We start from the raw sequence: 24,042 nt of genomic DNA, 5'->3' as shown, positions 1-24,042 counted from the left end.
TGAAGACGAAAAGCAGCATTAAGTAATAGCGGGACTCACTAAGAGCTACCCCAGCCTTCCTCAGCGCGCGTGCTGCTCGTTGCCCGCTGGACCACGCAGGACGAGTCAGACGCCAACCTACAGATGCTGATCAATAAAAAGTCATGGAGCCAGGGGGCCCGGAGCACTCTGCGCAGCTGTGGGTGGACCAGCTCGTGCTGGACCTCTCAGCAAGGAAAATCTCAGCACCACCAAAACCAGAGAGTCTTCCCTGGGGGTTTTAACGGCGAAATGGACAGGGGAGCTATGCTGGACACGTACAGGGCAGCAAGCGCGCGGCTCCACGCCAGCAGTGCCGATTCAAGCGAGGGACATGTCTCCCGTTTCCTCAGGCGGTAAAAATATGACATGCATTAGCGAGGAGAATAAAAGGAGGGAAACAAAGGAGCGGGAGCGAACACCTGTCGCTCTCCTCAGGGACGAGCCCCAGTGCCTTTATTTGCCTCAGTCTGCTGGGGGAACTGCAGCTGCCAACTGTCATCAGCATCAAGTTACCCGCACAAAGCCGGCCTGCCTGGCGCTTCCAGCCACGGGAGGCGGAGGGCCACAACATGCCCGGGGACAGCATTGAGTGTTCAGGGCCCGTGGCCGCCAGGTCAGCGAGCAACCACTCTGGCTGGGGAAGGCCAACAGCCAGAGAACAGCCATCGTGCTAAGGCAGCACCACCGCGCAGCCCGAAACGAGCACGTCAAGCCACGCTGCCACCCAAACCCTGCCTAGCTGCGAGAGGCCCTGGCTTTAGAAGGCTATGGGGACAGGACCCATAGTGAGCTGTGGGTGCGCAGACCCTGCTGGTCTCCCACTCAGGGAGGAATTGGCCTCTTTCACGCCCAGGCTGTTGCTCGTGCTGGACCATCCCTGCCTGCAGCCATAACCGCAGGCGCTGCCAGCGGCAAGGGGCACCAGCGATCAGCAGAAACCCCCACACACCTTTTCTAAGGCTTTGAACACAAAGATGGCGGAGCATTGGGATTTTTGGGCGGTGGGGTTTTATTTGGAGGCGACCGACGTGCCCCAGGGCTTCGAGGCCGCAGCGAGAGCTGCCACGCCGCAGCCCAGGCCAACAATGCCGGCTCGGGCCGGTGCGGCGGCCGACGACAACCACTGTCTCGTCGGCGCACGCCCCCCGCCCGCCTCGGCGCAGACAAAGCGCCCGCCTTCCATTGGCCCGTTCGGCCAACGGCCCGCGCGGCGCGGCCAATGGGCTCATTGACATGCAAATCGCAGGGTATAAGTAAGAGCGGCGCGGGGCGGGGAACGCCGCGGAGCTACCGGAGCGGAGCGGGTCCGCTGCACAGCGCCATGGCGCCCTCCTTCCGGCCCGGCAAGGGCCGCCCGCCGCGGGGCGACGAGGGCTGCGCGGAGGCCAGAGCCGACCGGAGGGTGAGCGGGAGGGGCGCCGGGGCGGCGGGAGGGTGAGGCTGCGGCTGCGTCAGGCGGGCCGGCTGACGGCGCTGTTCTCCCCGCAGACGAGGAAGCCGCTGGTGGAGAAGAAGCGTCGGGCGCGGATCAACGAGAGCCTGCAGGAGCTGCGGTCGCTGCTGGCCGACAGCGAGGTGAGGCGGCGGGGCGGCGGCCGGGCTGGGGCGGGGCGGAGAGGCCCGGGGCCGCGCTGATGGCCGCGGCGGCCCGGCTCAGTTTCAGGCGAAGCTGGAGAATGCGGAGGTGCTGGAGCTGACGGTGCGGCGGGTGCAGGCCGTGCTGGAGCGCCGCTCCCTCGGTGAGTGCCGGCGGGGCGGCGGCGGCGGGGGCCCGGCCCGGCCCGTGCCTCACCCCGCTCCCCTCTCTCTCTCTCTCCCGCGGCGCAGAGGGCGGGCGGCTGCACCGCGAAGCCAGCGAGCGCTTCGCTGCCGGCTACATCCAGTGCATGCACGAGGTACACACCTTCGTCTCCAGCTGCCCCGGCATCGATGCCACCACGGCTGCCGAGCTGCTCAACCACCTGCTGGAGTCGATGCCCCTCGACGAGGGTGGCTTCCCGGACTTGATCGCGGACGTTTTGGCAGATTCCGCCCTCGGCCCCTGGCCCCGTGGCGAGGCGCTGGTCCCAGCGGCTGAAGCCTCCTCCCTGGGCCTGGCTCTCCCTGCCTCGGCCCCCTCGCCCTCTTCCAGCGAAGAGACCTGCTCTGACTCAGATGAGGCGGAGGCTGAGCTGGGCCAGACCTCCACGGATGGACTGGACACTTCCCAGACGCACGGCCTGCCTTCGCCTAGCTTACCCAAATCCATGTGGAGACCCTGGTAACAGAGGAGAGCACACAGGAGTCAACGCAGACCTACCTAGCAGGGAGAGCAGCCAGGCCCCCTGCAGCTCTCAGAGCAGCGTGGGCGACCGCCAGCATGCATACGCGTGGCTGGCAACGCGGGCATTTCGGGACTGCATCAATGGCACTCTTACACTGTCACACCCTGACAGGCTAATAGCTAAACGTGTTAACATTTCATCTGCGTGTATGTGCGTGTGTGTGGCATTTTGTAACTTTAGGGGCTGGTTTTATGAGAGGTTGGGGAGGGGATGGGGGGGGAGGGAGGAGGGAGGTGGCTTTTAGTAGCAAAGCTCTTTGGTGGATACACAGCAGTTATTTTATAACCCTGTCTCTTTCTCTGGGCCCTTATAAGTGCCCCAAATATCACTACCTTTTTCTCTTAAGAAAAAGCCCTTGTGCATTTTAAATCATGACGGTTAACTCCATGAGAAGCTCAGATAAGACTGCATGCACAGTTTTAAGTGTTCTAGTGATAGCAAAGATCCCTGAAAGGGGTTGGTGTGGTTAGCATCTGAACTCGGTAGCAGGCTAGAGTCTTGCCTTCCGTGAAGGAAGAGAAAACTAGAAAGCTGGTGGAATTAGATGAGCGTTTAAAAGATACTGGTGGCAGGGTGCCTTTTAGAAATGAGTGTCTTTATGCACATTTTGCTTTTAGCACATTTGAGTTTGTGACTTTATGTATATTAGGGTGTCAAGTGTTTTTTATTTTTAATCTTTAATAAAAATACTGAATTCACAACTGATCACATGTATTGTGGAGTGTGATGCACTTCTACCCAGTTTAAAAAAATAAAGAATACAGTTCCCTATTGTTAACTCTTGACAAAATTATGTATATTTTGTGGAAACAATGCTGGTAATTAAGCACTTAGTTCTTGTACTAAGCATTGTTATCTCAAGTACTGGAATTCAAATGTTTCTTTTGTTTAATACTAGAAGACACTTAAGTTATTGCAGTGTGAGCAGAGTCATACTGGTGTAGAGTTGATTTTGGGTTACAGATTTCTGGGCTGCCTGTCTCAAACCTACTCCTGCTTGAGGTGTGGCTCACACACACACCTACAGTCCTAACTTCAGGAGTGCTAGGCAAATCCTCTGCTGGGGCATGACTTCACAGGGGTTTGGGGTCTTTTTTTGTTCTAGTTGTTTTGGTTTTTTTTTCCTCTCTTGAATGCAGAGTTGAATAGAGTGTACAATGGATGGGGAAAGTATTATATAAAAGTGGGGAAAAAGTTTCTAGGGGGCTGGAGGGAACCCTCAGCATCTTATAGAGGAGGTTTGACACTTCCCCTGTTTGTACTTTTGGGAGATGCCAGGTTATTTATGCTGTGATAATACCTTTCGGAAAGCTGCCATTGTAAAAACAAAAAGGATTGTAAAACTGCTTAATACATGGAAGTTCCAAAACACAGAACAAGCAAGAAAGGAAGCAACCTAACTACCAAGGGACTAGACATGTAACTTCCTTTTGTTAACAACCCTATGGAATAATAAAAACAGAAACTTAAGATATTAGTAAGACCTTTCCTTTGTAATTTTCTTTAGGTTACCTGAGGTGGGTGGTCTTAGTGAAAGATGGCCATCAGATTTGTTTGGTGGTTCTGATCTCTTTTTGTGCTAAATTCCCTTTGAACTGGGGGGAGAAGGGCAAAAACCAGCTCAGCGGAGGGAGTGAGAGTTTCTGTAGTGACCTTTCTGCTTTAAGGAGGAAGGTTAGTGTTTTGAAGTGTAAATGAAGAAGGAACCTGGGACACTTGCACTGAAAGTAACGCCCTACACACAAGATGACCTTTCGGACTGAGCCTGCACCTCTCTTATCCCAGCACAAGGCCAGATTCACTTTTTATAAAGCCACTTCCCCTAGGTATCACAGTGTTTGATACATCGCTCCCCACTTCTGCTTAATCAGCCCAGGTAACAATACCCCACTGTAATCACCAAGGGCAGTTCACACATTACACATTGCAGTGTGTTACCCTCCTCTAAGACAGAGCCCCTTGCTTTTAACACTTAGAAAACGCCCTTTTCTCTAAGGTGCTCTCAAGAGGGAGGTAAAGCCACAGCCTGTTTCCTCAACATGACAACAGCAGCCACAGCCCAGCCTGCAGCTCACAACAGCACACACACAGCAGCACCGGGCTGCAGCCACTTGCCTGAGCTGGCTGTCTTCAGGGGGGACATCCAGGGCCCTTCCTGGGCTGGCACAGCTGCTTCAAACCCTCTGCTGCTGCAGGAACACCAGAGGCAGCTCAGCTTGGCTTCATTTCCATTAGATGAAAGACACCCAAGTTAGGGCTCTTCTGTAACACTCCTGTGAAAGCAAGTGCAAATCCTGACACTTCAGTGACAGAAACATAGCCAAGAGTCAACAGAAAAGTGCCAGCTTTGGTTCAGCAGTGGATTTGGTGGGGGGATAGCAGCAGGGTCATTTCTGTTGAGCAGCACTGCAGATGTGCTGCTTAACTTTTCCTGTATTGGCCCTGGAGAATCAGTGCTGAAGCTGGCTCGCCCTGTTTACCCGCTTCCTTTCCCATTCCTGGATATATTGCTGCTGTTGTATTTCCCACTCCTGGGGTAGCCCTCACAGGCTGGTGGGCCCACGCACCTCCCTGCACATCTGCCACAACAGGGCTGGAGACTCGGGCACATCCCATCCCCGCTGCTGCAGAAGAAAACATACCAAGGGGCTGGGAGCCTGGCTGGCCGCAGCCACCTGCTCTCCCAAAACCAGGATGGCTCGGAAGAGCCACAGCAGAGAGATAGATAACAAGCCTTCCCCTGTGCACTTCCCAGTCCTATGCTGGCTGAAAAGAAAAAGCCAGGTCAGAGCAGTTCTATTAGGGTTTTTTTTAAAAAGTGTCAAAAGCATTTTAGAAACGTGTTAGCAATAAGGCTTTTTTTTTTTTTAAATCCACAAATTAGGTTCACAGAAAGTTTACATCCTCTGATTAGGTGTTGCTGGATTTCTCCATTTGCATTTCTGTACCTTGCTGCAAAGGTGTCAAATCTGACACTTCCCTGACAAAGGCAGGAAGAGGCGAGCATTTCGGGGGTGGGACTGGGGAAGGGGCAGTGGCAGGGAAGGAAGATTTCCAGCAGCTCTGATGAAAAACCACTGAAGCCTTTTCAAGTCCTTCTTTATAGAAACTGCCTTTATTCTTTTCCATTCCAAAGTAACACAGACTATCTGATCTGACAGCGCACCGCCTTGTAAAAGGAGAGAGGAGCAACTCACTAACAGGAGGACTCACGTTTGATATGCTGTTGAAGAATAAAAGAAAGAAGGGCTCATTTGCCCCACTCTTTGCATGTCAGTCACTCACACCTGTTGCAGGGGAAAACTGCTCCTTGTTAGACCAGGTCAGTTGAGAGGACTTGACATGTTACGGTAAACCCTCCACAGATAAAATCCCCAAGGAGCCATCCAGTCTCGACATCTCCAGTTGCTGGAGCCCAGTTTTCAGATTTCCCAATTTACGGCCCCATCTCCAAGCATCAGCTATGTGCACACACATACAAGAGCAGGTCTCCAGCCCTAACTACTCCTCCACCTTGCAAGGATATGGGTGCACACACATGGGGCTTACAAATCTGGTGTTCAGCTTTCGGAACACACCAAGACTTTTGCCCAAACAGCTCTTCCTTCTCCTCGCTGATGAAAACAACTAGGCCAAACAGCATGTCCCCTGCGGAGTCTGGCCCACCAGCCACAGCTTGGGCAGTGTTCACCTGCACCAAGGAAACACACAAGCCAGTGTGGACGGGACCCAAGAGGAGAACAGCATCTTGCTCCACAAATGGGCACAATGGTTTGAAAAAGGTCATGCAGGAAGTACGTGGAAAACTCCAGGATCAAACCAATCCACCAATCTGGCTGACTGAACCAGAACCCTACACTTCCTCTGCTTATTAAGATATATTTTCATTTTCTTGCACAAGATCCCCTGGTTCCAAGTTGCATTTATACACTTTCTTACAGATATTTCCTGAGCCCATAGTTATCTAAACGGACAGTGTCACAAAATTGTGCACTTTAACCCTCTCGGGCTTCTGCATGAGCTGAGCTAAAGAAAAAGAAAAGAGGGGGGAAAAAGAAAAAAACACTCTCTCTCCTTCCATGGGATTTTTAGCTCTGTATACAACATTAGCACTTCATCATTGTTTTCAGCAAGTGCAATTCATTGCACTGCATTTTAAGAAGGTTAAAAAAAATAATCAAAGCTGCTGCAGAAAACATTCAAACATGAAAATACACCTTACAGCAAAAGACTTCAAGCTTAATTTAGTTAAACAAGATGATGATTGAGGGTGATTTGATTAGTTATACTGCATATATTGTATTATACATATGTTACATTGCTTGCTTACCAGCTGAGGACATCATGGGTTCAAAAGTTCTTTTAATCCAATAAAGTAGAGCCTTAAATGCCAAGAGCTACATAGTGGGTCCAAGCTGTTTGAAACGAGAAGGAAAAAGATTGAAATTAGACACTGGAAGGAGCCATGAATTTCCTTTCTCTTAATATCATCAGGACAAGTGAGACAGTATCTTTCCAGAAGCAAATACAAGTTGCTTTGGTTACAAACAAAAACTACTTAGTAAAACAACAACATACAGCAATTATATTAGCTGATCCCTTCTGGCCTTAAGTATAAAATTACCTCAATTTGTGGTTTTTTAGTTTTCACATTGATCTTAGGCTAAAATATAGGTTGAGAGCATGGTAAGCAGTTTTTCTTTGCATCTGGGAAAGTGCAGATCTAGGGCATCCTCAAACTAACATTTGCAGATAGTTTCAGGAATTCCCCAGATTCAGTCTCCCTCAGCTGAACTCTGCAGACATCCTAGACCATTTAAGTACAAAGCAAAGCAACCTAATTTAAAATCACCACTAAAGAGGCACACTTTAAAAGTATACTTAATATGATGTGCCCTTTGAGGGGAAAGGGAAGTTGCTGGGCATCACATGGAACCTGCATATCTGCCCAGCTATGTGATTCAAAATGGGTTTCAGCCTCTAGTGAAACCCTGTGGAAGCCCCGCTATGTTTTGGGGTTCAGACCATTTGTGACTGAGAGGCAGACAAGCAAAACTTTATAATTTCATTCTCCGTAAACTGACCTTACCAGAACCAGCCTGTGCTAAGCAAAGACACTGTAAAATCCCTTCTACTGCCACCATGCAACAGCCTTTGCAGCTGGTGTTCCACAGATGGCAGTGATGGCAGAAGGGAACAGAAGAGACATCAACTCCATTATCAGCCCCATGAAACTCTTCCACCAACTCAGAGAGGTTGCTAACAGCACCCACATGTCCCACCCACAGCCTGAATCACACAGGTTTCTGGCTCATTTGCCTCCCTTGGGCCTGCAAATACTGGTTGGTGTGTATGACCAGCCTTCATAAGACAAGGGTGTCTTTGTTACTCACAGCTGACCCCCAACACAGGTAGCATTTGTCTACACATTGCCCCCTCCCAAAACAACATACACCGATTCCTTTGCCATTCAGCTGACCCTCAGCAGATGCCTGCAGAATACCAGGCATCCGAGACAACACTACATGCATTTGAGCCTGGCGCAGGTTCTTTCCATCCTTCACACATGGGGATGGAAACAAGTGAATTGAATCCCCTCATCCAGGCAGAGGAAGTGTGCAGCTTCTTACCAAAATCTAGTGATTCTGGAAGAAATCTCTACTGAGTAGCTGTGACTTTAACAGCAGCTGCAAGCCTCCCACTCACTAACCCCTCCACTGAACCAGCAGTTTCTTAGCAAGACAACATGAGTTTCCAGAGAACTCCATTACAGCAACCTAGAAGCAAGCAACAATGTGCTCCTGGGAGCTTTGGGATGCCTGTACAGAGTGCTCAGGATGTCCTCTGGTTCCCAGAAAGTTTTATATAAAGTGACAAATGATTTGGAAAGCTCCTGAATGCTCTTGGTCCCAAAAAGAGGGTTGTAAGACCCAAAGGACACAGTTAGTGCCACATCATAGCTTACATGCCCTGCTCATACACACAGAAGCAGCTTCCCAGAGTAGCACTGTCATGCAGACAACAGGGACAGCCAAGCCTGCTGCACAGCTGCTTTTCTGCTGCGGTGTGTTATCAGCAGCACTTAGCTGCTCAGCAGTGACCATGCTGGCTGTCAGAGAGCACAGTCAGGCAGGGTGGCTCAGGAACAGCAGGATGGACTACACTTTCAATTGCTGCAGGAAGCAGGAAAAATTATTCACATCCTTTCAGCCAACACTGAACTAGAGCATTGCTCCAACACCAGAAAACTCCAGTGACAAAGGGAGTCTTCAAACTACAACACAGAAACCCAAGATCCTGATGCTCTGTCCTTACTTGGGAGTCTGTTCCCACTCTTTCTCCTTCCCCTCTAGTAATGAAATTATAATTTACTCCCTGAACTCCTTAAAAAAAAAAAAATCACAAACGAAAAACACCAACCAGCTTCTTACTAGAAGGTCTATTGGCTGCATTTCCAGGGAGGACAAGTAGTAATTTCTATCTGCTTGTTTTAACACCTTAGGATTATTATTTTTTTTTTTTTAGAGTTTAAAAGATGCAACAAAAAGTATTATTATACTGATGTGCCGGTTGTTACAACAACAACCAATAACATTTTGGTCTTGTATAGTTCTAGCAAGGCTTAAAAAAAAAAAAAAAAAAAAAAAAAAAAAAAAGGAAAAGTATCAAGGTTTTGTGAGGGGGAAAGAGGAAATAAAAAGAGAACTTGCCAACAACTTGCCTATGTCTTTTGTGGGTTTCTACAGTTACACATGAATTTACAGCTGTTATAATCAATTGTTTTATAGCACAGATACAAGGGGAGAAATGCTGTGAAGGAGCTGATGAAAAAGCTTTCTTATTTGCCAGAGGAAAAAGGGAAGGGGACTACAGTGAAGAACTTGTATTTTGACTAAGAGGGGGAATGAAGCTGTAAGACCAGAGCATTTCCTCAGCTCTCAAAACTGTCACATCTTCCCTGAAATCAAGGCTTTTGCTGCCCGTCTCAGGAGTGACTGCTGTTGAAGGTAGCCATTGTTTTCTTGTGCTTTGATTTGTATTACACACTAAGTTCAAGTAAGTACACTCAAAGCAAGCAAAGGCTTCTCCGTTTCCCAGGATGGAGTCTTGCTGTTGGACAATCCTCACTCCATTCTCTATTCATGCTGTTTGGATTTAAATCCAGAATTACATTAATGAAGAACTGGTCACACGTCTCTCAAGCTAGGGTTTTTATTGCCTAACTGGCCAATTCAGCCAAAAAAAAACCTCCTCAAAATTTATGTTTTGAATTCTCCTATGACTAAGATGTTATGAGACTCAGGTATTGGTGAAACATTAAGGTTTTGCATAAATAGCAACTGTTGATGTATCAGCCTTCAGCCTCACTCCATTTCCTGTTAGAATTCCACCAACAGGCAGAGATACCAGGACTGCTGGAACACAGGCGGGGAGCCTACCCAGTACCACTGATTTGTTTTCCATAGTACTTGTAACCATGGCATCTGAGCAGCAAGAAATAAAAACATGCACCTTCAAAAGCGGAAGGGCTTCCACTTCCTCTGTCCTTCCGCTGAAACAAAAGAGTATAATTTTTTACATGCTTTGTACTTACTGGTTTAGGTTTTAGAGAACATTTAATATTAAGAAACTGTTTACAGGAAGTTATTTTATACGCTGCTCTGAATAAAGCCATAGACAGATTCAAGTGGCCCAATTACTTATCTGGGGTTCGGTTTTCACAGACACCAGAATCTGAAGTGTCTAGACATGTAATTTTGATTTGACTCAGTTTGTAAATGTTACCTTAGAGTTCAGATCTGTACCAAGATTCTGACAATTCAGGAATGCAGCTTAGCAGAGAACCCGGTGAACACAGCCCTTCGTCAGGCTGGCCTCTGCAGCTGTAGCTTCTTTTGCCAAAAGTTCTAAACATCACTTTTCTCTCTTCTCAAGTTTTTAAAAATTCTTTTTGTCTAGACACAGAGCAATTCCAACCTTCCCTGTTTTGACAGCTCTCTCATTTGTTATGGTCACAGCTCACGAAGGCACACAGATTTAATCCTGTGCCTTCCTTTTGTGTCTGTATTTTAACAACCCCCTGTCTTCGTTCAACTAAACGGTTCCTAAAGGTGCAAACATCCACATAACTCAAGAGACCTCAGTCTTTGTCTCTTTCTCAAATTCTGTCTCTGACAAGGAACTACTACATCACACTCAGAGAAAGATAAAGTTGTGTTTTGCTGTTGACAAAACTATTTTTTAAAAGGTAGTGTTAAGCAATTTCAAAGAGGCGCCAGTGCCCTTTGGAACTGCATTATTATCCTCTTCCTCCAATTCTTTCACAAAAGTCACAAACCAGAATGCAACAACCCAAATGTTTCCAGAGCAGCAAGCTGTCACCTTCTATATATAGCCCAGGTGTCACAGTTCAACCCTAGTCTTATCTAACAGGCTTAGAGGTATGGCAACACACAGTGCTTGGAGGGCTGCAGATACATTTAGTCACAGCAATTTACTCACAGTAAGTTTTGGCAATCAGCTTCAAGTCAGTACTCTGTGCGCTGATGGAGTCTGTGAGGTTTGAGGAAGGCTGTCAGCATCCATGCTGCTGCAATGCTCCGGCAGAACAAACAGATTTCTCTCTCTCACACCTTCCTCTCAATTGGAAAACAAATTTTATATCTGAAAGTTTTAAAAGCCTTCTTTGGAAATCTTTGAATAAGCAAGTTAGGCTGTATAAATAAACTAGGTGATAAATACCACTCCATTTATAGATGCTTCTTAAAACACATCAGATTGCACTGCTGTGCTTCCTGGACCTAATTTACTGCCGGCTCATTCAGACACATGGAGGATTTACATTAGGGTGGCCAAGATATCCCAACTGCATTACTTCAGTTTGTCTCCTCAGAAGGCACTACGGGCAGCTCAACAACTTCCTGAGCATTTGGACCCTTTGATCCTGTCAAACACATTCAAAAAGGCTCTACCTGTAAAGCCACTGTTGTCAGCGTAATGAGTAAAAGTTAACACCAGAAACTTCACAGGCCTATGATCACTAAATTAGGTGGCAAAGGCAGTCATATATCACTTCATCAAACTAATTCTGCCAGTAAGTGAAATCTGTAAAACCATTTACAGTATGCAGTCTGGTTCAGTCATTCTGCTGTTAAATCAATTCAAGACTATAAAGTTTACTCAGATTAGGATATAGACACCTTTATTTTGCTAATCTGTTATAGCTAATAGACTATTATACAAACTTTAGTAAAACAAAACCACACAAATAGACTCCCCTCAAAAATCCAAACCAGAAATGCCTTAAAATTCTGTTCTTAAATTTAAGACTTAAGCATCACCTTATAATGGCAGAGTACATGCAGGGAAGGGATCGTAGATGGACTGGTAGGACTAATAATACTATGTTGTGCATAAGTGCTTTCATAACCAGGTCTTTATAGTCAATCTCATTTAAATTCACTGCTCATGTAACGCAAGGTAGTTATTATTAAAATAATATTAAATACACTGCCTGACTACATCCAAAGCTTTAGGAGCCTCCATTCCAAGTAGCTTTGTAATCATCCTTTTGTATACACATAACTAAAGAAAACTGAAGAATTTCCTAGTTCTTTACGTTATGTGGGAATCTTTCATTGTTGCCCTGTGATTTTGGCAGTTGCAAATTTCAACACAACTCTGAAATTTATATATTTATATTTGGATTTTTCTCTGAAAGGAGGGGAAGCAAAAGAGAACTTCAAGGTAACCAGCAGTGAACAAAAATCTTCCAGTCTTCAGCAGCAGGCAGGGAGCTGGGGTTCAGGAAGAGATACGCATCTTCCTAGAAATTATATCTGAACAGAAGGCACTGCTGCCTATCCTCCCCTCCCAGCGCTGCACAGAGCAGCTGGGACTAAATCTTCACTATTCACAGGCAGGCAGCAGCTCTTCAGAACACAGGAAAGGAGGGGCTTGTGAAGACAACTGCATATAGACACTGGAAATAACTCCACATTCTTCACATTGTCACTGCTTTCTGCATTGTCACACCATATACATTTTTAAATGCACAAATTGAATACTTAAGAGGCTGCTTTTGGCCCCAGGCTGGTAACCGAGTCTCTGCACGAGGGCCTGAAGGCACAGGCAGAGCAGCCCAAGAGCTTGTGGAGCTCTGTTTGACGGCTGGGGCTATTGCTGATCCTTCCACCCCACTCCGGAGAGATCATCCTGCAGCCAGAGTGGTCTCAGGTCATTCTTGGGTTTTCCATGCCCCGATGCAGATGCATATTTCAACTCCATTATTTCCTGGAGAGAGAGTTTTTTGGGGTGGTGTTTTTTTTTGTTTTTTTTTTTTGTTTTTTTTTAAATTAAAATCTCATTTAGCCCAAACAGGAAGAGAAACAGCCCTAGCAGATAGCTATTAACATTACACAATAAAATAATACAACAAAACTTACTTAAATACCATCTGATACTATACCAACCAGTATATTTTAGTAAGTGACACGTGTTCTGTCTCTGCAAGAGAAAAATAACAAGATTTTATTTCTTAGAATTCTATATTGCTGCCAAAACAAACTACATATTTTCAGACTCTAGAAGCACAGTACCTCTGCATTGCCACTCCTAATTGCTTAACACCAAGAAGTTGGTCTGCAATCTAATTAATTGGTTTTACCATAAACCTCTAGCTTTACCCAATTTAGAAATGCAACTGAACCATGAGAAAACAGTTTTCCAAGATATGGGAAGACAGATTTGTCAGTATTCAAAATTCAAACTGAATGTAAAGGGTATGGGAGAAATTTAGTAATACAAGCACAAGAAAAGCACCAAGCCCAATTTACAGATCAACTGCAGTCTTTATATGCTCCCGTAATTTTGCATACACTCCCAACAAAACTGCAAACACTTAAAAGCTGGAGAGATGCAGTCAGCAGAAGCACAAGTCACAGCACACGGAACAGACAGGCGGTTCAGATTAAATCATTACTTAAATGCCTGTGTAAAGCCCAAGCCATGGATGTGGCCCTTACCTGGGAAGTTGAAAGAACGGAGTCTGCCTCACCAGGGCTCTGCAGAACAGAGCCACTCCAGTCCCAGCACTCATCTAAACTGAAGGAGAGGTGAACACAGGCTACCCAACCCTTCTTCTGCTTCCTGCAGCTAAGAATATTAAAGATTAAAGCCAACTAGAGAATAGATTTTCTAAATTTATCAGGCACTTCTATGAATGGGTTCCTGGGTTTTCTCGTTTCTATGTTTTGTTTGCTTTTGCTTCCCCTATACAAAAAGGTCACAGGAACTTTTAAGTGCAGTCAGCTGGTGACAACAGAAAGGAAACTAGTAGACCTTACCTTAGACAAGCAACGGCCAAACACATTTTGAAAAAACTACAGCCAATACTTTCACGGACAGAAGTAGAATTTTTGAAGTTGACAGTGCAACAGCAACACAAGCAGTTTATTTTTAGACCATCATAACAATTTAAAGAGGGTAATACATCACTATATTCTGTCTTACTGTATTAATATACAGCCTGCAGAGAGAGAAGTGCACCTTGACAAATCCTGGAATACTAGGAAATTTTGATCCATCCTTAGATTCATCTCCTTTTATCCCGTTAAACCAGATGAAGTGCAAAGCAGCATGGCCCTCGAAGGCTGATGGTGTACTGGCTCCCTCACCAAGCCATCTACCCCAGCTGCAGCAGGTGCTTGAGAACTGTCTCACTACTAATTTCCCCATTCTGTATTACACAGGCATCACTGTACTCACTCACCACTGGAAATGCATCGCAGTTATGCCACAGCACCTGCCGATCTTGGTCAATCCACTGCTGGCAACAGGGGTTGCTGGGCATAGGAGGTTTTTTTGTTGGTGTTTTTGGGGGCTTGGACCCAATGTGTTCTTCAGCTAAAAAGCATTTTCCTCTATTAGTGAAGAGCAAGTGTTTTCATACTTTCATATTGTTCTCTAAGGCTAAAGAGTACTCGTGCTGCCACAGCAGTTTCTTTTTGTCTGCAACAACTAGATATAATCCAGAGCCAGAAATACCGTAGAATGCAACCCCACCACACACGCTCCTATTGCACATGGCAGCCTGATGTACCTCAGACTTTTTCAGCAGATGCCAAGAGACATACGCATGATTAAGAGTTCAGTTGTCTCAGTTTCTACCCAGTCCTGTACTTCTTTTCAACTTATGAAGCCTGGCAGAAGTTTGTTTTGTTTTAAGTTGCACCAGTGAACCACACTGATGAAATTTTCATACACCTTGTGTATCATCCCTAAAAACAGCAGCACTCTCTTCCACAGCGCCCAAGAAAAAGGAGCTGATGAGCTGTTCATTACATCATTCAACAGATCAAAAATATTTCTCAAGCTCCTAACCACTTGTGAGCAGCTGAACACTGGAATTTCTGTAAATTACACCTACATTTTTTTTTTCCTTTTAAATTATCCATTTGTCACTTTGCCAGAAGCATGCAACTAATTTCACCACGTTTTCTGAGTCAGATACTTATCAATGCATTAGAGACAGAAGAGAGAGAGACAGAAGAACAATCAAGGACCTTAATTCTCAGTAAAGAGAGCATTTTTTTTTTTTTCCTCCAAATTCATGATAGCTGTTAAGTGGACTAAAATTTGCTGTCTGAGTTTATATTTGCATTCACTATCACTGGCCAACAGCTCTTCACCATGAATTCTCTCATCATCTTATTTGAAATTCAAGCCACAGATCTTTCCTTTTACATCAAAAAAACATCACAGCAAACTCAATAGCCTCAAAATACAAGAAGCTGAATAGAGGAAAAACAGTGGTGGCAAAACTGCCAAATATCATCACAGGACACCGGTGATGCCTAGGGGCTACTGAGGTGGGAGAAACTCTGGCAAAAGACTTCCCAATAGTTCTGTAGTGTAAAGCAAACCATTATTTTCGAGTGCTGACAGAAGGCACATCACCAAGGAAGAGTATATGAGTACCTGAACCCACATTTAACTCATACTCGTTACATTTATGACTGCAAAAAGTTACCAGAAGCAGAAATAACCCAAACATTACCTGGTAATTTATTGCACCAGCAGCACTCCAGTTCTCCCAGTGTTATATATCAATTATCAAAACTCGCATCCAAATGCTAGCACAATGCCTTCTCTAGGAGTTGCACAGATACCCTGTATATGTGCATGATGCTCAGATTTGTAATTCTGTAATCTGCTTCATCAATACATCTCTCCTCTGCACGTTTAGCTAAACAAGGAACAAAGGTGCTATTAGGACAAAAGTGTTTTCAGACTTTACATACACAGAACTGCCCATATATTTAGGGTCAATTCAGAAGATTTCAAAGGGACTTGGATGAGGTGTTGAACAAGTATGCTTTAACATGCCTGTCTGCAAGAGTGCACAACACTACAATTCTACCCTTGGTGTGAAGGCAATTCACCTGTGTGGTAAACCATTTCGTGCTACAGAAACACCTTGATTCTGCAGCTCACAAATATCTGGGTCTCTCATGACCAAACTAGGGGTTGCACGACTTTGCTCTGTTTTAGAAAGTCCCAAACTCTCAAAACATAGTCATGGAAAAAAAAGAGACCTAATGATGGTCCCATAACCTGAGTACCTCCTAAACCAGAGGGGCAGTCCAAGGCAGCATCTGACACCCACTAACCTACATCACTGCTCAAAGTCAGAACACAGAAATCTTCAAGCCTCCCCACTTTCTCCACTCAGAGTATAAAACAAGAACATCAACAGGAAAGTACACTAGCTTAATGAATTTCAGCAATCCTCAGAAGACACGACACTTCACACCATCACATAAGAGTAATAAACACTGTACAAAGCAAATTCAAGGGCATAACTGGAATTCTCTGCTTCCAAGCTACCAGTATAAAACCACAGAGGGCTGCAGGAGAAAAGGTATCCATAGCCGGCATTAAATAAAGCAAAAAGGACGTGTGTCTTCTGGTGGCTTTGAAGAACAAACACAGAGAACCCCGTTGCTTCCAGGTAGTAAATTTGTACATATTTTCAGAACAACTAGTCAATAAAAGGATTCAATCTTCCAGTCGACCACTAAACTTACAGATCAGACAAGCTGGGAACAGTTTTACTTCTAGTAAAGCACAACTAACTTCCTAGCTTGCAAGTTCTTCAGCTTGAAATACCAGTTCACATACTATCAAGTAATGCATATAATTTTGCTTCTTACAGGGAGTAGAAGGCTCAAGGAACAAAAAGGCAACTAAAAATATATCTGTTTTATTTACCAGTTTTCTAAAAAGCAAAGTCATAAAAATTAGTCACAAGTGGCAAAACCAAAATATATTGCACAGTGTACAGAAAACATTGTTGACATGTTGACAAAGTGTCATCACAAATAAGTCATCTTACAACAGTTTGGAAAAATTACAGCTTCAGAATCTTATCTATAAATGGAGGCATGTAGATTTAAAGTTACAGGAAAATATTTTAATACCACCCTGTAAATGCAAACACTTTAAGGATGCAAGATTAAGTCCATAAGTAAGCACATCCACAAAATGCTCTAAATATACTTTTCTCTTCCTTTCACTAAGTTATGGTTACAAGATGGTCACTGAAGGGAAAAAAAAAAAAAGACAACAAATTAAAAAAACCAAAACAACAGAAAAAAAAAAAGCATGCTAAAGCAAAGAAGTTCAAAGTGGTTGAGAAGTCCCTGAAAATAATTTGTATAGTTATGATGCACTCCTTTATATAAAGCTTTTATTTTTCCCAAACCCTGGTCCAATTAAAACTATTTGTGTTTACATGTAAAAAATGGAATATGTTTAATATGTTGGTATAGCTGCACTGTTGCATTTACGATTAAAACATTTATACATCAGACTTGAACACCAACATTTTAAAATTTCTCATTCAGTTTATATTTACATATATTTGACTTTGCTAAACTATTAGAGACAGGAATCAGATCTTGCTGGGTAGCGCTTCACACCACATTTAAGATGCTTACTTTTTTAAACTGTGATTCTACTTGTTTCACAAGTTCACACACACTATCTGCAGAACCTGTCTCCAATGCAAATTTCCTCATGACACTGTCCAATTAATAACTAATTACTTCACACAAATTATTTCTTCCACTAATTAAATACCAGTCACTTCCGCATGTTTTTGGTGGTGTCAGATATAAATTCACATCCTCTTTGCACACAAAGAGAAATATTTTTATAGAATGAAAATAACCTTAAATTTCAGTGACTAGAAATGTTATCCTAATAAAAAAGGAAATGCTTTCCATGAAGAATATTTTGACAAAGTTGTTTTTGCCATATGTTTTTCACCCCAAGACCTACAGCTGGTATCTAGCAATACTGCAACTATATGTCCTTTAAATAACCAATATATTAAAAGTTGCTCTTTTGTGTTCTCTTCCCACATCCAACATGTATAAAACAGCACAAGAACATAAATTACACATATTCAAGTCAATACAGTCTCAGAGGCATTAGAATTGAATTTTTGACAGCAAAGGATTCCAGCCACACTAAGTTTTAGATTATGCAATTCAAATATAGCGAAAAATCAACGCTATTCTTAAAATCACTTCTTTTTTGTAAGAACTGTCTTCAAATGACAATAAATGTTTAATCCTTTCTTGCCACATACAAGTTTGATGCTTGTTTAGCCACACAGGAAAAACTGATGGTTAACCTCCTGACCAAACAATTCAGAAATAAAGGTTAAAGTTATACCAAGCTTTGTCTAACAGTCTGAAACATACACAGTCATCCTCTGTGGTCTTAGTTTTTAAAATCCTTAAGCATAAAGATTCCTTGTGTATAAATTCTGAAAAATGATGCTTCAAGGTAATAAACAGTTCATAGTATTGCAGCGTCCATTTAAATAAAAGGCTACCAAGTTGTCAGCACTCGTCTATACTGTCTTATACATTCACATAAGTATTTTAACCCAAGACCATCTTACAAAATTAGTTCAACATTTCTCTTAGACAAAAAAAACATCCCTACATTCAAAACAATAGGAAACAAAAAAGATTGGATCAACTGGTAGGAGAACAGCAAGTGTGAATTGATTTGCTTGAAGGTTATTTCATCCACTATGCTGGACCACTCCAAATACTAAGAGCAATGCTAAAGCGCCACTAAGCAAATTTGCTAGAACAATTTATAACCTTGAATCATTACCAAAAGGAGATCTGAAGAATCGTATCTAAGAATGGGGATTTTCAGTACTCATTAACCCACTCTACAAAAAACAGTAGGCAATGAAAGTTCCTATACTTTATGAAGAAATACTTGAGGCATATAAGTGCAAAACATGAGTCCTTCTTTTTTAAAGAAAAGCTATACCATCTTCAACAAAGTCCTTACTGGGAAGAGATTGCCACCATTTAAAAGAGATTCATTCACAAATGACTCTTCTAGAGCAAAACACATCTCTTTTTAAGAATTAGATTAATCTTGCTGGATACAAGATTAAAACCTTTACGGATCATCACTGTAGTTTTGAAGCAGCTTTGAAAACAACAGCTCAAAGGCTATGTTTGTTCTTCACTGACTTGGCTCAGGGAAACCAAGTTGTTTTCCCCACTGTCTTCAATCATTTCATTAAGGTCCATTTCATGGATTTCTTCATCATATGATGTATAAAAATTGCTCTGTATATTGTCCTCACAAAAAATACATTCCTAAAAAGAAAGTTATAGAAATACTTATAAGTCAAATAAGAAAGGGGGAAAAAAAAAAGTTTTCCAAACAACAGTCCATTGCATGCAATCCCAGATTCCAAGGGAAACTTTACATCTGCGCTGCAAGTATCAGATATATTCCACTCACCAACCTTCCTCCACACAATCATTTTATAACATGTAGTAAATCAATACAGGTACTTGAGAACTCTACTGGAAGCCGTTATGTCACAGATCATTTATAATGCTGACATTTTACATGCCCTTCCAATCACCTTTTCCTCCATTTGATTACTAATCCTGCAGCAATATGTTCATGTCAGTTGCAGTGCTTAAGAGACTTAAGCAACTGTATGCTTGCACAAGCTGGATGCTATAGTATTAATGTTGCACTAATGTTAACATCAGGATTAGGATTCCACTGCCATTCTGCTACGCTGACTTTTGAAATGCTCATGTGCAAAGACAGCCTCTACATTTGGTAACTTACATGCAAAAAAGCTAAAAATGATGGAAAGCTTAGGGAAAAGACAATGCAATCAGGTATTTGTGTGTGAATAAGCAAAATATACACGACAAAAAACTGCAAGGATGCTTTATTTTGTTTTCTTTTTTTTTTTTTTGCTTTTCAGGCCATGAATCCACTTATAGAATCAAGGCAAGAGATGATCCTGCATGCGACAACTGAGGAGCAGCACACTCCCATTAATTTTGTACTTTCTAGAAAGCAGTTGGTATAAATTTCTGCACACAAAATAGATATTTTTATGTAGTGAAGTTTCTGGCTATGTTTATAATGGATTTCAGACAGATACACAGAAATTTACAAATAGGAAGGAAATTTCTCATACTGTATTCACCACTGCTTTGACTTTCCCATTGTTCAGAAGACTTATGGTAAATTAAATCAAGCCAGAAATGACTGCATGAAAGTTTGAATTAATTTTTTTCTCTGCATAACTGACCAAGCTTTCATAGCAACAGGAATGGAAAAGTCTAACACAGGCAGTTAATAATTTAAGCACTGTTATACATGCAAAAGTAACTAACTCATTTAAACTTACAGAATTAGCAACAGTTTTTGGCAGTCCACCTTGCTGGATCCATGGATGAACTTCAATAAGCTCTCTTTTTTGTTCTTCTGTAAATTTTGGCTGTAGTTTCTGCATTTGCTTTAGTTTCTGCTTATCTTCTTTCAAAACTGTTTCCAAATCTCTAAAATAAAATGTATTTAGAAAGTGAGCTTCAACAGTTTCTGGGCTTTATGCCTATATAAGGTTACACAGTCAAATACTAACATTTTTAAAAGACTATTTTTGTTTCTGGAATGTTAAGCTTACAAATCTTATGTTGGAAGAAAATTAAGTGTGGTAATTTCAGCAGCTTTCTGCATTTGTGGACAACTTTAACGCATCTCTGCTGGCTCATTGTCTTTTCAAATCCCATCAGTGAAGACAGTTTTCTTAGAGCTATTCTGATAGCACGACTGATGAAACCACCAAGAACTCCAGTTTCCCTCTGCTGCTGCAGTAAGTTCCAGGTTCCCCTTCACTGGGAGGACAACCCAAAACAGACACTAGATGCACATATGAGACGCTAAAGTAGAAGTAGTAAGGTATGTTTAAGAAGGTCACCAAGAATGGATTAAACTTCAAGACTGAGAGGGAGAGATTTAGAAAACACTGCTCTACTTCAGCAGCCGAAGTTCTTTCCTCTCCCAATGCCCCACCTTCATTCAGAAACATTTACAAGCTGTATACCTCTATAAAGGATAACAATAGAAGGCAAATTCCAAGAAATCCAGTACTATTTCTGTTCCTTACAGCATACCTAAGTGTAGTTTGGCTTTACACTTTTCTTCTTGGGCATCATGCTCTGACAGTGAGCTTAACTCTTCTTATCACAATATCCTGGTTTGTATCTACTACGTTCTCTTTGGCAGGCTTTGCTACTCTTAGACTACTGGAATTACCATCTATAGTTGTCAACCTTTCAGGCTACAAAAACTGAGGAATACCAAGGTATTTTTAAATCCAGGGAAAAATTCTAAAGTTCTTATGATGGGTTCTCTATTCCTCCCCCCCCATCATCCCTGTATTCTGAAAGCTTGTTCTCCTTCCCTTTCAAAAGACTTGTCTTCACTGAAACTTCCTGTTCCTTTTAAAATACCATTCACTGCTCCCAAGATAAACAAGAAGATTCAAAAAACCTGCAGACTTGTCATCCCCTCTCCCCCTATATCTGCTCATTGCTATTGAAGTAAGGATTTTTTTTTTTTTTACGCTTTTTTCCTATTAGAAACTTTACGATTTTTACCTTCTACTTCCTTGTCCCATTTAAATTGGCATTTATGGAGAAGAATGAACACGTGGAAGTTAACAACCCAGTGTAAAAAAAAAAACCTACAAGGCAGAGAAAGCAGCCAGCCACTGAATGTGGCATCTCAAGGACAACAGCTAGGGAGTACAGATTTTCCATGCTATGCACCATCATTAGATCTAAGAATACTTGCCAGGATCTATCAGATGACAAGGATTTCTAGACAAGTAGTTACAAGTCAGTAACTAAAAAAAGCTTCAATAAATATAAACAGTTAATTTCAACTCAGGTAATTGATCTAAAAATACAGGTAAGCCTAATCAAGTAAATTTTACTTTTCCGTAATTTCTTGTATAGTATTCAAAAGATACAAAGGAAGCAAGAATTCTTCTTGACACTGAGGTAACCATTAAAATCAATTTGCTTCTATTGAGAGAGAGAGTCCTGTATCTCTCATTCTGTACACCCTGCTCCCCTCAACATACATACAGTTCATGAAAGACTATGACATTGGAATTACCGTGAAGGTATCTGGTAAGTCATCATAACAGTGTCATCTGTGTTTGCCATCAAAAGCCATATAGGATCCTGAAGGACATATTTAATGAAGTGCTCACTTTCTTCTATTTCTGTCTTCATTTTGGTTTTAAGATGATTTTCTGAGGAATCAATACTCCCGAAGTATTTGCTGGTATGACTAGTTTCGCTACTACCTTTAAAAAGAAATTTAAAGTTTCGTTATAAATTGTCAAATACATAGATTATCTGAATACTTTTGATAATAAAGATTGAAGAGTACTGAAAGTATACATACAATCACTATTTTATTTCACTTTTTAAACAGAGGGAACTTCAATCCTTAAGTAACTGCATGGGTATTTTTACAACTCAAATTCTCAAGCTAAGTCTCTATGAAATTTCAGTAGAATAATTAGCTTATTTAAATTAAAAACTCTGAAATAAAACATGAATAAGTATGGTATTTTCTCTTCATTATTCTGTCATACCTATGTAATATCTTAATGGCTATTTTACAAACACTTAAAGGTTGTATACTATAAGTCAAGCACAACAGAAAACCTTTCATTTTATGTAATTAAAAAAAAAACAAATCAAGAATAAACTATACAATGAGAACTAAAGATGAAGATTTACATAAAGCACTTGATGTTGAAGTGGTGTTTGCTCATGCTCCAACTCTTAAAACACCAAGAGAGTATTTACTGCCAGCGTTACCTGTTCTGCTCCCTGACATGCCACAGCCCGCAGATCCAGACCCCAGAGACTCAGCAGCTGCAGATACACCACTTCCTGAAGAAGCTGAACCAGTGCCTGAACATGCATCTTCTTGAAGTAAAATGTCAAGCAAGACACTAGACATGGAGAGTGCATCGCTATTTTGAGCATCCATTGGAGATTCAGTCTAGTGATAAGAAGGGGAGGGGGAGAAAAATTTTAAAAACCAAATTCAAAATGAAAAATCAGTTTCATTACTAATCACTTACATTTAGCATTAATCTATTTCACTTTATGTTCTAATATGTTTACAGAGTTATTCAAAGACAGACAACCACCAATAACATATGCCAAGACCAACTGAGGAATAATGAAGTGTACTGATAGGTAGACAAGTGGTCCTTCAGTAAGGAAGTTACTGAAGTTTTGATAGGCCCTACTGTCCTGGACAAGACAGAATTTACCTGAGCCACCTAAGACATACTAGCAGTTGCTTCTACTATAATCTACCTCAGAGATTTGTATCAACAGTCCATCACTGTTACTACTTTCAATGCATAATGAGAAGGAAGGTGTTCCCAGATGCAAGGTTCCTAGGGAAGATAATTTGTGTGTTTTTAAGGGAAGAGCATTGACTACACTGATTTCTAACATAAGCAAAACATCACTGCAAGTCAGTTTGAAGATTAAATATTAGAAATTAAGGTTGACAGAACTTAGCAAAATACATAGTAATTGAAAGAACTAGCTTTATCCTTAACATATTCCTGAACAAATGCCTGTAATGTCCTCATTTTCTAGTAAGTGATGTGGAAATGACAGAAAGTTACATTTTGAGATTTCTAAAGAATAGGAACTAACAGTTTGAGGAAATTCAGAAGAATGTTACTATTAAGTTTTGTTATCAAGCTGCTTTTATTCCAGTAGAGGCACCTCAGAGCATGCTGTACATCAGAGACTGTTGCAGATGGCACTGTTATACCACAGCACAAGTCAGAAATCCTTAGAGATAAGTCTTCACAGATGTTATGTAGTGCACAGAATACGTTAGTCCAAATACGGCACTGGATGCATATATCCCTGAAAATTTCTCCATAAGTGGCATTTGCAGAACTAGTAAGCTAGAGAATTAATTTTTTTTTAAAATTAAAACCAAGTGTATTTGTTCCCAAGATGATGAGATAACAAGCATGTAATAAATAGAATGTGACAGGTTTTTGCACTGTATCAATCAAGTCTGGAAGTTTCTCTAGAAAAACAGATATAAAAAAATCCATTTCTCTGTTCTCCCTCCATTTGTCCCCCTTAAGAATCAAGATCAAGAATATTAGGTAAAATAAATAATCTGGAAACTAACCAGAGGGAAACATTTAACATGGAGATCTAAATATTCCCCACAGTGTGGGGAATAAATATTTCCAGAAGTTTTTCCTTCTTCCTCCTTT

General features: G+C 42.2%; 2 protein-coding genes and 1 long non-coding RNA gene across 19 annotated transcripts in view; 1 reads left to right on the top strand and 2 right to left on the bottom strand.

Annotated features, from left to right (window-relative positions):
• The first annotated feature begins 1,292 nt into the window (after nucleotides 1-1,292).
• On the top strand, nucleotides 1,293-3,822 carry LOC147599600 (transcription cofactor HES-6-like). The gene is given in 4 exon segments (XM_086755071.1): nucleotides 1,293-1,423; nucleotides 1,510-1,596; nucleotides 1,679-1,825; nucleotides 1,827-3,822. Coding segments are annotated over 4 exon segments (774 nt in total). The 5' UTR covers nucleotides 1,293-1,342; the 3' UTR covers nucleotides 2,286-3,822.
• Nucleotides 3,823-4,066: 244 nt separating this feature from the next.
• LOC147599599 (uncharacterized) lies at nucleotides 4,067-11,054 on the bottom strand. 2 transcript variants are annotated; one of them, XR_015259392.1, is made up of 3 exons: nucleotides 10,848-11,054; nucleotides 6,676-6,760; nucleotides 4,067-4,618 (listed from the first exon to the last, which is right to left on the bottom strand). It is a non-coding gene; the product is annotated as an uncharacterized LOC147599599 (long non-coding RNA). The 2 variants fall into 2 exon arrangements; XR_015259391.1 differs by lacking the exon at nucleotides 4,067-4,618 and adding an exon at nucleotides 5,449-5,568.
• A 5,918-nt stretch (nucleotides 11,055-16,972) lies between these two features.
• PER2 (period circadian regulator 2) overlaps nucleotides 16,973-24,042 on the bottom strand; it is a 52,967-nt gene continuing 45,897 nt past the window's right edge. For all 16 annotated transcript variants that reach the window (XM_086754270.1, XM_086754258.1, XM_086754263.1 and 13 more), the window contains 4 exons: nucleotides 22,598-22,784; nucleotides 21,882-22,074; nucleotides 20,107-20,257; nucleotides 16,973-19,042 (listed from right to left, as the gene is read on the bottom strand). In XM_086754270.1, coding sequence (XP_086610396.1) covers nucleotides 18,893-19,042; nucleotides 20,107-20,257; nucleotides 21,882-22,074; nucleotides 22,598-22,784 — 681 coding nt within the window. In that variant the 3' untranslated portion in view covers nucleotides 16,973-18,892. The remainder of the gene's footprint in view (nucleotides 19,043-20,106; nucleotides 20,258-21,881; nucleotides 22,075-22,597; nucleotides 22,785-24,042) is intronic.

Source organism: Chlamydotis macqueenii, chromosome 9 (assembly GCF_036417535.1).
Source record: "Chlamydotis macqueenii isolate bChlMac1 chromosome 9, bChlMac1.mat, whole genome shotgun sequence".
Lineage (NCBI taxonomy): Eukaryota > Metazoa > Chordata > Aves > Otidiformes > Otididae > Chlamydotis > Chlamydotis macqueenii.
The sequence above is the reverse complement of the archived record's forward strand: the minus strand, read 5'-3'. Positions and strand labels throughout refer to the sequence as shown.